Source organism: Sinohyriopsis cumingii, chromosome 4, assembly GCF_028554795.1.
Source record: "Sinohyriopsis cumingii isolate HCF-2022 chromosome 4, ASM2855479v2, whole genome shotgun sequence".
Lineage (NCBI taxonomy): Eukaryota > Metazoa > Mollusca > Bivalvia > Unionida > Unionidae > Sinohyriopsis > Sinohyriopsis cumingii.
This window is the reverse complement of record NC_142964.1, coordinates 101,626,107-101,645,661: the sequence shown is the minus strand read 5'-3', so window position 1 is coordinate 101,645,661 and position 19,555 is coordinate 101,626,107. Positions and strand designations below refer to the sequence as shown.

At 35.1% G+C, this 19,555-nt stretch overlaps 1 protein-coding gene and 1 non-coding gene across 4 annotated transcripts in view; one reads left to right on the top strand and one right to left on the bottom strand.

Moving 5' to 3' along the window:
- Window positions 1-19,555, top strand: part of LOC149801785 (histidine--tRNA ligase, cytoplasmic-like) — a 68,557-nt gene that overhangs the window by 34,772 nt on the left and 14,230 nt on the right. For all 3 annotated transcript variants that reach the window (XM_089956132.1, XM_089956133.1, XM_089956134.1), the window contains exons 12-13: window positions 2,369-2,547; window positions 13,330-13,449. In XM_089956132.1, coding sequence (XP_089812258.1) covers window positions 2,369-2,547; window positions 13,330-13,449 — 299 coding nt within the window. The remainder of the gene's footprint in view (window positions 1-2,368; window positions 2,548-13,329; window positions 13,450-19,555) is intronic.
- Window positions 12,255-12,331, bottom strand: Trnap-cgg (transfer RNA proline (anticodon CGG)). Its single transcript has one exon. It is a non-coding gene; the product is annotated as a tRNA-Pro (tRNA).

The window sequence follows — 19,555 nt, the reverse complement described above, 5'->3', positions numbered from 1 at the left end:
TATTTTTCGTTCGCTTCCATAGATTTCATGGTTTCTATAAAAAAAATATTAAAAAAATAAAGACCCAACAAATACAGCCAATACTCACTTCTAAATCTGGTCAACTTGCAAACAATAGAGACCCTGATTTGCAATCACACATTGGTCTATATTGTTTGTTCTACTGATTAATCCTAACAAACTTCATAGAACCAGATCTGATGGTGCCTTATTCGATGGCAGGTCTGGGTCTGTACAGTGTGCATTTGGATCTCACTTACAAGCAAATATAGGCAGTCATAATCCATAAATGTAACTACCCATGAAAATGTCATTTTTTTTCAAAACCTTGAAAATTTATATTTATGAAAATAATGAATTCATGGTATTGTGAAATACTGTTTTTTCATAGAATTTTAAATTTCGTGGTTTGGGTAAAAACTAAATGTTCGTGGGTACCTACTCTTTGTAGATCTATCATTTGCAAAAGAAATTATGCATATGTCCCTGTATATTGACATTCAATTCCATGCACATGTGAGCAAACAGATTTGGTCCAAACTGCAGTAATTAAGTCGATTAATTAAATTATTCATTGTTAACTTCAGGCATAAAACTGGAGATCTTAAGGAAAATGCCAATGTCTTTTTCCACACACGTTTCAACAAACACATTTAAAACCACAATCGTATTCTTAAATAATTAGGTTCTCCATTGTTTTTTATTGCTACTATGGAGGCATAAAGTTCTCAACAGTTAGGGATTAAGACAAAGACAGTGGTTGTAAACCAGCTGATTATACAGATAAATTGCAACCCCAAGATTATATGTCTACGGCTTTTTACAAGGAGGAACAGTCAAATCATGGTTTCTGGAGTGTATTCAACACAGGTGATTGATCATTTAAAAGAACTGAAGGACAGTGGAAATATACATTCATATCATGTCTTTGAAAACATCAGACCATGGCTTATCTGCCACATGACAAAGTAGTACTTCAAGTCTCAATTGAAATTAGCTTTAAGAAAGCAGGACTAATCTGCCAATTGTTTATTTAGCAATTAGTTTATATGTGTATAAATGTATTTATTAATAGGAATAATAGGAAATAAAGAAGGACATGGATAGTGAATAAATCTGCATTTATTTACTGCACATTAGACAGGCAAACAAGAATTTATGTTCATGAAATTCTGCATTCAAATTTAATTGTTATTTGTCAGTTTCATTGTTTCATGTCATTCATTAACTTGTCTTAATGTATATTTGACATTCTCTGTGCTATAACTAACCATGGTATTGAAACAAAGAAAGAAGCAAGTGATGCCTTTCCATCGCATATAATAAAGGGAGGGGAGAATGTCGCCTTGTTTTATATTTTGTTGTGACTTAAAATTAGACGTCTAGCTCATCTGCATAAACCATAAAAAATGTAATGATGTGGCTTATAGCCAATTCGGAATGTTCCATTTAAAGATACATGGAATCTAGGGAAGGCTTTTAACAAAATATATGCCATGGTACTTTGATTTTGCAGTGTTCATATTAATATGATATGAAAATTCGAAATTGCATCTATGGGTGAGTACCCCACATTAAAAGTGCCTTCCCTTGGTCCCATGTATGTTTTACTGGAACAGCCATTGCAGTTAATTATTTTTTTCTTGGATATAAATTTGTGTTGTTTTGTAAAAATAAAATTGTGGAACTAAATCTGTAGATTGTGGAAGGAGTTGTATTTTTTCCACAGAAGGAACATTGTTCCTTTGATCTTTAAATCTGTGGTTTGCAGCAGCCCTGAAATCCATGAAAATTGATACCTGTTGAAAAAAATAGTAAATTGAAAGTATCTAACAATAGGAAGTATTATTGAGGTAGCAGGAAAGTTATGTGCACAACAACACCTTTTTTCTTTCACAAATAGAATTATAATAATGAAAGTAATTAACTGACTCCCTTGTGGTCTGTTAATAAAAACCTAAGAATTTTAATAATCTAACAAAAAGAACCCAACTTTTTAGTACTTAATTATTACTACATTTGAAAATTCCTATCATGCATTTTACAATTATTCAGTAATCTGTTATTTCAGATACAACAAACCAAATGTAACAAAGTATTTAATCAGTTTTCTAGACTTAATTATTAGTGGAGTTTTGAGGAAGTTTTAGAATGGCAGGCTGCATTTCATTTTGACTCCAAAAAATTCATTGATGTAAAAGAAAACAATAGGTTCAGATATTGCAACTCACAATTCGATTCACATATATTTGATCAAGAAATAGCAGTTTTCATGTAGGTATTAAACTAAGGCACAATGAAATATCATAAAGGTCCCACCCTTAATGAACTATCTAAGAGGCATGTATCTGATCATATTTTCTTTCAGAATATGAAACTGGTCTCAGAAGTAAAGGAGGAGACGGTGTAACTGTTGGCAGTATAGCTGGTGGGGGTCGTTATGATGACCTGGTTGGAATGTTCGATTCTAAGGGTAACAAGGTGCCCTGTGTAGGACTCAGTATTGGAGTTGAGCGGATATTTGCAATCATGGAACAAAAGCTTGCTGTGAGTAACAGTGTTAACTGATTTTTAAATGAAATTCTAGTTTTGATTTATGAAAAGTGGTATGTTTGGGGGTACCTAAAGAGTAAAGAAACATAGAAATATATAATCAAGTTTCTTTTATCCAACTGAAATTTCTGTTTGGTATATACATTGCTATGATGGAACATTCTCACATATATGTGACTGTAACTTGATTTCTCATTGGTTGAATTTGAAAAAATTATGGCAGTAAAACAGTGAGTTACTGGACAGAAACTGAATGCAATTGTAACATCAGTGTGGTATAATAGACTCAACAGAACAAGGCTCAGTAGCTTCATTGATTTGTTTACATTATTTTTGTGAATGTGGCAGAGTAGACTCAGCAGACTAATGTTTAACAATTTCATTTGTTTTGGTTATATTATTTTTATAAACAAAGATATGTGCACAGTTACAACCAGGAACATTTCAAATTTGGCAATGATGTTTTTCAAGTATTATCAAACAAATTGTTTTGTCAAAAATTACTGCAGATAACTCTTATTTGGAAAAATTATTTCAGTTAGTGAAAATTATTTATAAATATTTTTTTTCGAAGTATTGAAATTGATTATCCATCCTAATGAAAAGATTCATTAATTTATGCCATGGCATGATATAATAACATTTTTAACTATTCACAAATTTTTAAATAACTTGGTCAGATTTGCTCAGTGTTGTTGAGGATAGCATTGGGAGAAATCATTATCATTTCTTTCAATACTATGTTCAAGTTCACAAATTTCTAAAGAATTCGGTCAAATATACTCAATGTTTTGCATTTTACTGTTGAGGATAGTATAGAGAGAAACTATTATCTTTTCTTTTGAGACTATGTTCAAGTTCTCAAATTTTAAAATAATTTGGTCAAACTCATTCAGTGTTTTGCATTTTACTGTTGAGGATAGCATAGGAAGAAATTATTATCTTTTCTTTTGAGACTATGTTCAAGTAATAAACTAGTTTAATGTTCAGCAGCAGATTTTGATTATTCTTGGCTGTCTTTTTATGCCCTGCTGGCCTAGTGGTACTTGTTTACGATCAACTCTAACAGCAAGTTAGGGATGTGACCAAATTAGTATCATTCTTGAATCACTGGCGCAGCAGACATTATTTGATGGCAGGAATCCTTCTGGAAAAGCCCCAGTGAAAAGATACAGTATGGATAGATGTAGTGTTGGTCTGATTATTGATTATAATTGATCATTGGTTGGTTGAGTGAACTATTAAGATAATCAGTTGTGAAACTCCATATTCAATTGTGTTTAAAGGGAGACTACTTCTTTTTAGTTGCATGAAAAACACAATGATCACTAAAACTCCTGTAAGCTATATAGGACTGCCTATCCACTACAGTTGATCTGATTTATTTATTCTCTTCATATTCTGTAGGTGCAAAATTTCATAATTAGGAACATATAGTCATTGTTACACGATTTGCTGTTAAATTGTTGAGTTAATAAATTCAAACAAATTTTGATGATTTGTTTCAGTTTAAATGTAAAATCCTTTGTAGTATTTGTAAATAATGACAAAAAAAGAAAACTATGTCCTTCTATATTTTCAGTGATAAACACATCATATGAATGAAAGGGTTTTGGGGTATTGCAAAGTTTTTTAGAAAACTGATCAGCCAAAAATAACACAAGACAATATAAAAAAAGATGCAATATTTTTATCAGGTTAAAGTATACATGTCATTAAAGAGATTACTGTTGTACATTTATTAACATTTTGAACTCTTGAGCAAAGATATAACTGTATAACAAACAAAAATTAAAATTCGCTCTTAATAATTGATAATAATTGATTATCAGCTGGTTATGTGGAACTGATTATTGATTATGAAATTCTGGCTGATTCCCATCACTACACAGATACCAGTTCATATGGTTGAGGAGGTCACTTCCTGCAATGCTTCACCACAATAAGAGGCAGGTGGCATTCTATGCTTCACCACAATAAGAGGCAGGTGGGGTTCTATGCTTCAACACAATAAGAGGCAGGTGGGGTTCTATGCTTCAACACAGTAAGAAGCAGGTGGGGTTCTATGCTTCAACACAGTAAGAGGCAGGTGGGGTTCTATGCTTCAACACAATAAGAGGCAGGTGGGGTTCTATGCTTCACCACAATAAGAGGCAGGTGGGGTTCTTTGGCATTACCTCTTCACAGCAACTTTCTGGAAATGAAAGATCAGAACTGCAAAGTGATTCTCAGGTTGATCAAGTCCTGGGTGTAAGATCTGCTTGATCTATCAACAGACATTCCCTGGTAAATCTGTTTGAAGCCCACCCTGATCAAACAACCATGGCTAATCTCAGGTTTTTCAAGGAGAAAATGTTTGCTATTATTAATATAAAAAACTATTGCTCCTTGATATCTGACAATTTTTTTTATGGCATTTTGGCAGAGAAGTTATTGTTTGCTTGCAAATGACTTGAATAGGCTAGAAATCCTTACCCTGTTTCCTAAATTAAATCTTTCATGGGTTTTGATATGGCTCAACTCAGATCAATTCAAGCCTTGAGCCAAAACCTTGCTTAAGTTACTATTATACAAGGTATACTTTTTTTATAGCCTTAGCTTCGGCATGCAGGGTGATTGTGCTGCATCATGCCTCTTCAGTGGACTTCAACTATCTCCTGTTTAGATATGATGTGTCTTTGTTTCCTAATAATGCAGCCAGGTTTTGTAGCTATGAAAAGGTTGTCATCAGTGGGCAGTCAAACAGTAGTCATATGCCCCCTCTCTTCAGTAGACAAGTAGAGAGGCAACAGTGGAAGACCATGCTCATTCTTTGAAGTACTACTTCAAGAACATGGAGAAAAGTCATGATACATGATGTGTCTTTCTTCTGGTGAAGACCAAGAAAAAGGACATAACCCTAGCATCAAATGTATAATATGCTCAACAAACTTTGAAGTTTCCAAGGATCAGATTTGCCGCATAAAGACTGAAGCTCATGAGATTAGAGCAGTCTCTGCAAGCCTTGCATTTGAAAGTAATACTTCCATCTGAGACATAATTGAAGCTGTTGGCTGGTATGCAACCTTCTTGAGTTTTTATCTTCATGATCAAGCTTTGCAGACACAAGAATTGAATCAGTCCAGTGGTTGTTGCCCAGATGACCACCAAACCCAGAACAACCTCCACATGGGCAGTAGTTAGTATTTTCACTGGAGTTGCTAGGAAAATATATCAGTTAAAAGAATTAATTATTTTCTTCTTTGTTGTATATAGTTTTTATTAGTTATATGACCATTGGTTGTTCTGCTTATGTTACGAGAGCAGGTTATCCTTCATATATGGAACCCAGCCATGCTTCTCTTTAAGGGTGACTGAGGTAGAGGTAGGATGCTCATCATTTCCTCCTTCTATTATACATTTTCACACTGTAAGTATGTTATGGGAATGCATTCAAAGGGGAAAGCAAACCTTTTAGTAAATTATATTTCTCTGAGAATACTTACTCAATCACATTATTACAAAAGCCCTCCTTTACCTCCCAGCAAGTGCTTACATCCAAGTTGATGTATCTTAAAACTGGAGACACCTAGCAGTGGTAAAAAGGTGGTAATGGATAAGAGTTCTCTTCTGTGCCTATTTGGTGTATAGATCGAAAGAAAAAACTTTCATCTTTTCAGTGGGATTGACTTCTGGAGGTAGTAGAATTTATTTCCCTAATGTTAATGTGATGAGGTTATTTTTGAAGGAACAAAATTTCCTTAAAAGAAAATTTTCATTTGAATTTTAATTTCCAGCCAAACACAGAGGCTGTTAGATTGAATAAAATATAATAATTAAAATTTTCATTCATTATAAATTTTCATTTATTTAGGCTTTGCACAATCAGCCCATTTTGAACATAAAATCCCCAATATAAAAGTGCCCCCCCCCCCCATAGAACGTTAGCAGGTAGGCAGTTAATTATTCAGACATGTCAAGAAGATATTGAATACACACTTTTTCAAACACTTACGTTACCTTTGGTTATGCATCAGTTGGGTGCATTTATCATGGAAAATTGCAGTGTCATCAATTATTAAAATTAAAACTTACTAAATAAGTTAAATTGGTGAAAAAATTTGTGTCTGTGAAGATCAGCTGATGTTAATGGTGATTTTACTTTCTCGAATAACCATTTTACTGACACTGCTGACACAGTATAATTTAATAGTGACAAGCACTAGTAATGTCCTTAAATCTTCAAATACAAGACTGTTCCTTCTTCATATACGTTACCTGATCATACTACCTTAGAAGCATGACCACTATCTCACAAATGCAGCCCTCCCAAGTTAGATTTTTGCAGTAAAAAGTAAAAATTGACTGCAGGCATTTGTTAGTAATGTGTTCTTCTCTTAGAGGGATTGGTGCCAAATCCTGTTTATATTTTTGAGTTATTACTTTTGCTTCTGTTAGAAAGCAGGCTCATTTAGAGACAATGTAAAAATGTTTTAAGTTCATGCCTTTTCATGTTTGGAGCAAGTTTAAGGCATATTTTTACACAAGGGAAGTATACTCCATCTTTATTTTTATGTTTTTCAATATTTTCTTTCCAAGATGACTTTTCTCACTTTATTAGTCAACTTGTAATGCAGTATACATGTAGGTGCTATTTTGGATACCTGTCATAGGGTTAGTAGGTTTATTTAATACTGTGTACTTAAGGTAGTATATCTGTCACTAATTGTATAACAATTACAGACCAAAAGTGCCCTGCATGTAATTTTTAGCAGACTGGCCATAGACCAAAAGAACTCATGTAATGGTCTGTTGTCCATTGTCTGCCATCGTGCAGTTTGTTATCATTACTTCTCCAAAATTAATTTTGGGATTGCTAACTTCATACACACAGTCATCCCATGGTCTAGTTGGTCCTAAATAAAAATGGTGCTGCACAGAGATCTGTTACCATGGTGACCATCTTGAAACTCTTGTTATTGCTACTCCTCCTGAATGGACGATCATTTCAACATAATGTTTTCACTAAAAGGCAGCTTCTAAAAATTTGGTCCTTGTGCAACAAGAGGCCATTCTTCACTTCTCTGCACTGAAGCTGCATCATTCTTCAGTAATACTATCAAAGCCATTTGGTATCCCATTGCTGTTCATTGGCAGAATTGAGTATGTACAGAAGCAGACAGCTTACCTTGCTGCTTCCTCAATCATTTAGGCCACATCAGTCACAATTCAACAGAGATACAGTCCTTGGCAAAAAGAGAGAGAGAAAACATGGATCATCACACAAAATCAGCGGCTTTGGACTTGATCTGAATTCAGTTAGCAACAGGAAAAAGTTTCTCCTTTCCCAGACTCACCAACGACTGCCATTGACTTGCCACCCAGCTGCATCCCTGTATGTGCCAGACACCTTCATTTTCAGCAGGCTTGGATCAACTGCATTCAGAAGAATGAAGTTTCAAAGGGGCTTCATATTTTATTTATCCAGCTCATCACCATTTGTCATCCTCTCCCATGGTGGACATTTATTCGACTGAGACAAGGTGGACATTTTGTAGAAGATCTGTTTACTATTGACAAGGTGGAGATAGTTTGCAAACTGAACTCTCAGTGATTTTATTCCTGGCTTTTTCAGTGCCCAAAGCCAACAGCAAGGTCATAACAATTATAGATCTCAGCCAGCTGAGTCAGTTTATTGCTGGGCAGAAGTTCAGAATGGAAGTGACATGGTTGTTCAGTATTTCCATACAGAGGAACATATTTGTGATTGACCTAGATCTAACCAACATTTATTTTCATGTCCCTATCTGCCCATCTTCATGCAATTTCCTTTGATTTGCTTTCCAAGGAACAATGTACCAGTTTCATGCAATAACATCAACATCATTCCATGCTTGTTTATGAAGACTATCAACTGCTTTACACCCTTTTCAGGCTGAACATGTCAACAGTGACTAATTGTCGGTCTTTTGAATGAACTAGCAGAAGTCAGATCTCACCACATCCTAGCATTTTATCCATCTTAGTGTGGATTATTACCAATATTTACCAATCTCTCTTGTTCATCACCCTCCTGTGTGAGTGATTGGCACAAATTATCATGTTTGCCAAATCAATTTTGAGCAGGTATTGGATTTCCACAAGAGAGTTTTTGCAACCGTTCAGCTTAGATAATACAGCATTGTATTTTATTCTCATTTTGGTCAACTTTTTATGTACCCTTTACAGATATTTCTTCTGGCCTAATGGTGCCCCTTTTCTGGTCATTTATTGCAATCTCAACTGAAATAAATTAATTCCTGCATCAGTGACAAGACAGTCTATGACTAATGGAACGAATTCCTCTGGAGAGGCTTCAGCCAAAGATTACAGTTTGTACAGGCATCAGCTCATACAGTTGGGAGCTCACCTGTTGCCTCACTTCACCAGGATCAGCAGCGACTGGACTGCATGTCAGCCTTTTAGAAATGAACATACTCATCAATACATTTCATTTCAGGAAGGATCAACTTTGAGGAAGGATATTTCTCATTGTGTCGGAGGACTGAGTGTATGTAACCTATCTCATCAGATAGAGGTTGGTGGGATTTGTGGGTATGGAATCATGTGTTATTGTCTGGGACTTTCTGCACTAATATTCCCAGTTGAAAATCACAATCCAGATAAGAGGCTTGTTGTTCAAACCAGTTCACTGTCAAGAAGAGGACAAGCCCTTCACACAAAGTTGTCCATTCACCCATTGGTCTTAGAGCAGATTTGTACAATTTAAAGACATCTAGTGATAGAATGGTCCTTGGATGTGCTATCAGTCAGTTTTTACAAGTTTTGGCTTAGCATATCCCTTTGGCACCAAGGATAACACAGAAAATGAAAGGACAGAACTGTAACATTATTATAGTAGTCATGTCCTTGAGTTCAGTCGATTTAGTGATAGACATCCCCAGAAAAATACATCAGAGGCATATCTTGCTCAAACAGCCAAAGTCACAGGTATTTAATTCCTGCTCCTCCTTTATGCTTGACTTAAGTCATGTGTATAAAGAAATTTGAACCTTCAGTCGGATAGAGAATCCCATGATCCTTCTTACTTTGAGGGAAAGTGGATGTTTTCACGGTCTGGTACACTCACAAGATGATCCATCTGGGTGCTTTGATCTCACAGTGGGCTAACTTTTGTTTGGCTTTTTGAGGAGAAATGGTTAACTTCCATTACTATCATAGGATTCCACTTTACAGTCGTCATAAAGGGGATAATATCAAGACCTATCAGACTTCCTGTCCAATTTTGACAACACTGAATCTTTAATTATGGCTTTTAACTTGCCTCAGCTCAGATAAGATGGAGACTTATAGCCAGAATGTCACAGAAGCTGCAGTCATAAAACCTGATTTTGTATAGTCTTTATCTTTGTCATACAGAGTGGACATATGGTATGGATCCAAACTCAGACAAGATAGTGCAATGGTCCTGATAATGCATCTAGGCTTCATAGAGAAGAATCAGTTCCCTGCTGCTTGATTAATATGTCAAGGCAGGTGGTGATGCAAAATCCAGTCCATGCCTCAAGCATTACTTGAAATGAACAGAAAAGGGTCATGTGCCCAATAATGGTGAGGCTGGAGAAGATGTTGTAGCCTCTAAAGCCTTAGCAACATGGCTGAAGCATGAAGATTTCAGTTCATGAGCTTTAGGCACTCTGTGTATGCCACACAGTCAAAAAACAATGATTCAGTATGAGACATTACTGAAACTGTTAGCTGGCATGCACAATCAACTTTCTCAAGATTTTATCTTCAACAATTAAATCAAGCTGGTCGAGTGACCAAGGTCCAGCCAACCACCAGACCTAGTTGGCATCAGTACAGTCTCACTTGCCTAGATATCATTTCTGGTAAATTGAGTTTTGCAGAATAACTTTCTGTTCAAGGGTAAGTCAGACTTTGTGGATGGCTTGCATTTAATATAATAAAGAAATGCTTATGGTTGTCTGAGAAGAAAATAATGGTTTTTGCTCATTCTGTTAAGTTGAAGACTGCATACTTTTGACAAAGAATCAAGGTCATTGAGGCCCTTAGGTCAATAATCTCAGGAGTCAAGCAAACCATGTTAGTGCCTACAAAGAACACCATGAAATACTGGGTGTGTAATTGCAGTTCATGGTACTCTTGTTGTTGTCATTAATACATAACATCATGAGTTAGTAATACTAAAAACCAAATCAAAAACACTTTGTTATTTAGCACTGAAAGCCCTTATAGACTTTGTCATTTGTACATCAAGACTAGATGCAATGTCACATATCACAGCCACTGTCTCAAAGTCACCTACATCTGGGTCAAGGTCACATGAAAGAAAATTAGCTTCTTATTTTTATCCTTGTCAGGACTGTAATGAAACTTGATCAACTTGCATATTAATCATTAGTTAGGAAATATAATTCAATAATATTTACTTGCCCGTATTGTTTCATTTGCAAAAAATACTGTCATGAAACCTTATTCAAATATGTCCATAAGAAGAAATATTGTACAGTAGGCTTGCTTAAAGGTAACATTTTACATTATATGCCAACATCTATGACATTTATTCAGGATGCTATCAAAGCTTTTCTTTATTAACCAGTTTCATCCATTATTCATACGTACAGTTTCTAAATGCTCTTTCTCTTAAGTATATTTAATGGTAGCTACATTCAGATACAATACAACCAAAGACTTGCAAAAATGGTACTAACAGCTGCCTCGCTTGGCGCTCAGCATTAAGAGGTTAGTGTTAGGACTGGTTGGCCTGGTGTCAGAGTAATGCAGCTGGGTGGGACATCATGCTACATGTCTGCGACATGATGCCCCAGTGCTAGGCATCACTATAAACTGTCACACTGCAGGCATCATAGCAATATAATGGAAAATTGTTAAAGCTACGTTAACAATCCAAATCAGACACACAGATACAATACTCTGTGTAACAAATTTTTTGTTGTTGTTGTTCCTGGGTAGTAAATGTTATTTCATAATTGCTTTTGTCTCAAAAGTATAGAAAATGGCTATTATTCCCCATATGAATTTTGATTCATGTGTTGTTTTTTCTATTTCATGTAAACAAAAAGACGCAATATAGCCCGTTTTCTCATTGGAAATAGGTAAATTTCAAAATATTACTGTCCTGGTCACAAAAGCAAAGTTTGTGGGGAATAATAGCCATTTTCTATTCTTTTTAGGCATAAGCAATTACTACCCAGGAACAAATATTGTGTTATATAGTTATACCAGTAACACTGTCATTTGTTAGTATATTTATTATATACATGTACTATGTATACTACCATACTGACTCTCTTCAGTATATTTCTTGTAGGGGCCAAACAGTGTTTACATATCACTCACATTCCACCCCTGTCACAGTGAGCTCAAGTCTCAGCTCAATCGAATAGGGATATGTGAAAACACTTGCCAGTAGCTTTCCATGGGTTGGTAATGTAATTTGTAATGTAATTTTGATTTTTAACGTAGCTTTAACAATTTTTCAGTCATATCGCTACGATGTCTGCAATGTGGCAGTTTATAGTGATGTCTAGCACTGGGGCATCATGCCGCAGACATGTAGCATGATGTCCCACCCAGTCACATTATCCTGACACCAGGCCGACCAGTCCTAACACTAACCTCTTAATGCTGAACGCCAAGCGAGGCAGCTGTTAGTACCATTTTTTAAGTCTCTGGTATGACTCGGCTGGGGATCGAACCCACGACCTCCCGCATCCGAGGCGGACGCTCTAACCACTAGGCCACCGGAGCAGTCCATGGGTTGGTACTTCTTCACAGTTTCTTCCTCAACCATGTATACTGGTGTATAGGCTATTGTGTGCTGAAAATTGGAGTTAAGCCCACAAAAGCAAATCATATTTCTTGTAGCTACATTGAGATATATTTTATAATTTAATTGATTAAATGTAGTTAAAGTAATACACAGTGCATCCTTCTCTGGCCCCTTGCTGGGCCCCTCTTTGTCTACTATGGTTTTTCTGCCCAAACATGATGTTATTGCAGCCAATATAAGTTAATAAGCTAGGAACTAAATTTAGATATGTTGTCATGTTGAACCAGTCAGATGACTGAGCTGGATCATGTGATCAAACATTGTGTCATTAGGGCGCCAGTCATATAGCAACTGGGACACCTGTAGAGATGCATTTCTTTCAGTGTAGATGCTGCATTTAATCTTTAATATTATTTGTGATGCTAATAATTGGAGTTAGGCCCACAAAGCAAACCATATTTCTGGTAGCTTCATTGAGGTATATTATCAGAAATACGGTTTCTTCAGCTGCTGTTTTCAATAGTACCCATATTAGATAGAAAACTCAAAATCTGTTTCACTGCTTGATTTAGACCAGGTTTTACGTTAACCTGTAGTGATTTGCTGAAGATGATTAGAATCATTTATTGAGGGGTTAAAGTTTATTTTAAAATTCAGTATTTTGATAATGGAGCGCATGAAGATCATTTTACCAAATGAACCCCAAAATTACTGATATAATCAGTTTGGTCACTTGTAAAGAGTTTTAAAAAACATGTTCAAGTTCCTTTACAGTGAGGCATTTGCTTTATTGATGTTTCAAAAACGTTACTCATCTGTACTGGTCCATGTTAATAAGAAAGAATTTAGATAGCCCACCTCTCCCCCCCCCTTCTTAGCAAATCCATTATAGGAACCTTAATTTTTGTTTATGCTATGTTGTATATTTGTTTTCAATAGCTTTACATTCTTAAGTTATGGTTTTTTGCTATCAATTTCAGGAATCAGGCAATCCAAAATTTCCTAGATCAGAAGTTGATGTTTATGTAGTGACCCCACAGAAGAAGATGTTAGAGAAGAGAATGAGAATTTGCAAAGAATTATGGGATGCTGATATCAAGGTCTTATTATTTTCCCGCAATGTTTTAATTTTCCTTTTCTTTGTTTATTTCTGGTCTGTGAATTGTGAGACACAGGTATCACTTTTTGATAGTAGCATCACAAAGATGTAAAGATGTTCAAGTTTCTCGAAAGTCATTTATTTGAATAACATTACTTATGTATATACTTGATTAAAAGTTGGGTCCAACTGCATACAACTTAGACCCTGATCTCACAAAGTATCAGCAGAGCATTGTACGTGTTGTTTGTGCTGCTGATTACTCTTAACAAACTGCATAGAGTTAGAGATGCCAGTGCATTCTGCAACCATAGCAGATCTGAATCTGTTCAGTTTGCAGTGACACTTGACTTATAAGTGGGTATATACAGTACACCACTCCCTCTATAACTCGCTCCCTGATAACTTGCGAACCCGCTTATAATGCGGGGTCAGGTATGGATCCCATTTTTTAACCAGAAAATACCCCAAAAATTGATCCATGTTTGTTGAACTTGAAGAAAATCGCCATCAAAATAGGTAATGGAACCTTTTGATGTATCGCTCGTTTTATCATCGAAAATGGTAGATAGGACATGCAAATTTTAATCAACACTTTGAAATATCAAATTTAAAAATAGGTCATACAATTTTTTTACATTTTTTTTCCAAACGACAATCCTAGTACACCACAATTAATGACATGTAAGGAAATTTTGATCAATGAAAATGTCACTCACGCCGAATGGAGGCATTACTTTAATAAATAAATACAAATTAAATAGTTTTGTTATTGGTTGAAATTTGTTTTCTAATTTTATCATTTAGTTCCTTTTAAGTGTAATTGTTATAAATGCAATGTGTCCTCTTGTAATTAAACGTAAAATGCGTCAATCTACCGTAAGAGCTATGTCTGCGAGCGTTTCTCTGAGAACCTAATTAATTGCTGACCGTGTTTTGATAACTGACTTCCGGAAGTATTTATTGTATTGTTGCACTGAATTAAAAGCTGGCCTCCTTTGTATTATGACGTTAATTATCTTTTTTGAATCAAATAAAGGCGGTGGAATAAAATAAAAAAGTTAAATGGCACAAAAATCATACAAACTTAAAATCTAGCAGCCCCAGTCATACTTCGGGTGAACTTACTTCATTTGATTAATCGAACACTTATAAATGTTACTGTGTATGTAACATAAATTACCTTAAATTAACCGACTCTTTCATAACTGTGATCAAAGATAACAAGGCAACCAAGTGAAACAGTTATTTTGTAAAATAAAGAGCTTGATTTCACAGATACGGACCATTGTAGGCAAGCGAGTTTCAGAGAATTCTTGAACTGGCACTTAGAGATATCCTCGGGGATGATAACAAGTTTCATTATTAATTCTAATTAATTAATTCATGACATCAATATTGTACTAATTGAGCAATAAAAAAAATTGAGTTTCAGCGTAGATGATTGTCTCACAAAATAAATGTTGCAAGGGTTTTTTAAAAAAAAAGGAATTTTGTTTGTTGGTGTAACAACAGTTAGTCTAGTTCCCTGCTCCATGGATGCCCAATTTGGCAGGATAATATTAAACACCACTAAGGGAACCAAACTCATCAAGAAAACAAAAAGCAGTGATGTAATACACAGCTTTTTTCACGTACATGTGATGGTTGTTGAAAACAGTTGGAACGATCTTTTATATGTGGGACATTTTGAAAATAAATGTTATTTAAACAGAATAACGAACAACTTCATTTGAAAAAGTGCATTATTAAAAATTATCATCGATGTGATTGTAAAATTAGGATTCAGTCAATAAACAGCCCAGTTCCCTAATGCTGCTTCCCCCATGGTTTTCTCGATGTCAAAGCAATTTTTTTCAATTTGTGGAGGTCCCTCAGTAACTCACGCCTTGCTTATAGTGCAGTCTATGTTTGTGGACCACGTTGTGCGCAAGGTATCAAGGGAGAGGTGTATGTGCCTGATGTATGTATCCAGATATGCTTTGGTTTCCCCGATTTCCTTGTGTGACAGAAGTTTGTATTATGATTAACTAGGATTTCCGGTCTTGCTTGTGTAATGTTATTCTATGCCAGCTGGATGTTTGTATCTTGACATGCTAGGGTTTCCTTATTTGCCTGTGTAATATTATTATATGCCTGAAGTTTTAATTTTTTATCCTAGGTTTTCCTGTCGTGCCAGGCATTGGTCATGTCATCATTAATCATCTGTGTTGTAAAATTCAACAAACAATTTACTTCCCTAAAATACAAAGTGAAAATGATATAAAAAAACTTACAGTATTGTGAATTATATCCCAAAATAATCTGAGAATAACATACAAAAATCCTATTTCATTTAAGTTTTGAATATACTGCAGTAGAAATCCAAATTAAAAAGTCCAGTGCTGAAGTGTTGATGTGCCTGTGATAACCTGTATAATGCTGTTATGCCAACAGTCTTTTGTTGAAACACAGCAATAGTTCCAGGTTTGAATTCACTATAAATCCCAGTGAATGTCTCTGTCAGAGAATATTATTTTTTAAGAGCATTTTTTTTCTCGTGAGAAAATAACCACTTGAATAGAATAATTAGAAGAAATAATCTTATAGAAAGTTATTAATGTTTGCAAAAAAATGTTAGCTATAATTATCAGTCTGTTATTAAAATATAATAATAAAACCTGGGTAATGTCAGGTGCACCCAATAACCTAGACCCAGATTCAGATAAACATATTTATTTATCTTAATATTGATCCTGATAATAAACCCATATATATATATAGAGAGAGAGAGAGAGAGACAGACAGACAGAGCATTTTAGCTTTGTATTATTTGTTTACGAATAAAATTTAAAAAATGTAAAAAATCAAATATTCAGGTCAAGTAAAAAATAAATTTGATTTTGGACATGGTTAAGTCCAACATACAATGTTTATATCACAATAGCATATAATGAAAATAAAAAAATAACAATGTAAATCAAATATACATAACACCTTGGATATGCAAACTTATTACCTTATGACCCTTTCGTTGGTGATCAGATATAACCTGAAAGTAAGTTCCAAAAGACTCTATGGTAACTGACCCATATATGAAAGCTCTGTAACTTGAGCAATGAAAAAAGAAACAATATTCATCTACATTGATTTTGATTCTTGACAGGGATTAAGTACATAAATTCAGGCATTTTTTCAGAAAAATAGAGATATTTTGGGCACTAGATCTAAATAACTTCATTGGTCCCCCTCTTGAATGGTTCCCCTAGCCATCAACCACCATCTTTTATAGCCAGAACCCATAGCTGCCAACCCTCACGAATTTAGTGTGAATTTCACAACTTTTTCAGCGATTCACTGATTCACGCCACAAGCCAAAAATTCACGAATTCTCCAATTCTCAATTATTTTAAATTTTTAATAAAATAACCGATTTCCCGTTAAATGCTAGTCGTGATATTCGCTGTTGCCGAAATGGTCCGGTACCACTGGTTGTGATATTAGTAGACCTACAGCTGATTAGTACAGTTCACCCGGTAGCAAGCATTTTAGCCTATTTTAATCTATATGTATAAGAGTAGTTTTACTAATGCTTTTGAGAGAAATGGGGGCCTAACTGAAGTTTTTCTCCGCACATGCATCACCAACACTGATTTGATTACCGTTCAGTATCACATGTAAAATCTTGAAAATGTCTTCACCACCAAGGAAAAAGAAATGTATTGCTCAAAAAGTGAAGTTTAATTTGGAATATATAAAAAATTGGCCATGCATTCTGCCATTAAACATCGACATTCATCATGCTTTTTGCACTCAGTTTGCCATTGCAGAGACGATGTGAGGAAGCACATTGGTTGCAAAAAACACGTAGAAGTTGGGAAAATTATGAATTTGCAGATTTCAGCTCTGGAATATTTTAAGCCATCAGCGGAAGACCTGCAAGCTACGAACGCTGAAGCATTATTTGTGAGTTTTCTTGTTGAACACAATCTACCTTTATCAGGTGGAGACCATGGTAAACATTTGTTCCAACAAATGTTCCTGGACTCGAAAATTGCTTCCAAATTTTCCTGTGGAAGAACCAAAAGTGCTGCAGCTCCTGTGCATTCCTCACAGCAACAGTGACAGCGAAAGAGTATTTTCTCTAGTGAGGAAAAATAAGACAGACTTTAGGGCCTCCTTAGCTGCAGAACATTTGTCAGCAATTTTAGTCACCAAGATCAACCAGCAGTCAAGAAGTCTGAACTGTTTAGAAAACAAATTTACGATCAAGCAGATCAGGAAGTTCAAGTCTGCCACAGTATAATATCTTGATAAATAAATATCTCTGCATATATGTATTGTTTCAGTTTTATATTGTGATCTTGATATAGTGTAGTATTGACGGTCAGAGTGGATGGAGTTATTGTCATGGTATTTTTCTCCAATTCGTGTCCAAATTCATGACTCTTTATCCCTATTTTCACTAATTGTGAGCCTGGAAGGTTGACAGCTATGAGGATCTCTTGGCACCAAAGAGGCTATGTTCAGCTTTTCCTCAAATGGGACCAGTGGCCACCATATTAGTGCAAAAGAATACTCAATTCATCCCTCACAAGTGTACTCCTGATTGGGGTTTACAGATGGAAACCTAATATTTGTTGATTTCTAAACTCAACACATTAGTACCATATTTGCCGGCCTATAAGTTGATGCAGAGTACAAGTTGAATCAGCAAATTTGGCAAATTTTCCATCCTTGATCATTATATAAGTCGATGCTGAGTATAAGACAAGTCCAGATCAATACGTCCGATTGTGTTTTTCACTTCGTTCCACAGAGCATCGTAAAATTTATCCTACCTGTAACTCAATTACCTTTCCAGTCAGGATCATTACATGTAACTAAAAGTACTATATTTGTTTCACATTATTTTAAATGTATTATGTATTTTTAGCTACATATTCTGACGCTGACCCAAAAATTTGTTGAGTTACAGATATGATAAAACTTGTGATGCTGTGTGGAATAAAATTATATTAACTTCCCATTTCACAAATATTAAAAGTATCACTTTAAGATATTTCAGATTACCAGCAATAGGGAAATTGCATCATTATACTTAAATACATTTTCGGGGGGGGGGAAGAGATACAGAGAGAAGAATGCATATGTATCCCATTGCATTTTTATTTTTGCACCTCGTAATCAAAATCAAATATGTTCCTGATAGAGAGAGAGATAGAGTTCAGCCCTTTGTGGATTTTTTTGTTCTTGTTTTAATTGTATTGCCCCTGTGTTGCTGAAGCTCTTGTCACAGAGAGAAAACATTAATAAATGAAACAGTAAATGTAAACTGTGAAAGATATACCATACTCCTTCAGGGTTTAAATATTCACGATAGTTATATCCATATAGTCTCCATTAGGTTAAATCCCAAGAATGACCATTTTGCATGCTGTCTAATTTTCTTTGTAAGTATTATGACCTCCCCATTTCCAACAATTAATATTTTGTTTAAAATGCATGTACTCTTCCTGTAATTAAGTGGCAATTGTTTTTGATCTTTGCTCATGCTAGATGTACTTTATATTGCTGTCGGTTCCATGGGCAAGTTAAAAAATGTCAGTGGCTGAGAAATTTACAATATTAACCACCTGGCATTTCCTTTCACCATATGGTGCAGTATTCATAATACCCATTTGTAGCCTCATTTCCCTCTTGGTAGCCTCGCTAATCTAATGTGGTCTGCAGAATCTTGTCCTCAAACAGATGTTGTCCTGGAATGACTGAATACAGCCATAGCATATTTAATTAGCATGTAAATACCACTACAAAGCCATGTGATTCTTTTAATAATGAAAGTGGAAACAAAAATGAGAAGGAATTGCTTAACTAGTGGTATTAATTGATAATGGAATATGGTACTGCACTTGCACACAAGTAAAATCACTCATCAGGTAAGTGAACAATACTGATTTACTATCATAAAGACATGTCTGTCTGTCTCTCAGATTATTTGATCATTAGGTGCAAGAAGAAAATTGTGATGGAGTATGTCTTTGTCTTGGTTATTCATCTTCTAACTTGTAAATTCTAACCCACATTTATGTAATTAAATTTAAGCAGTGTATATTACAAACAATGTA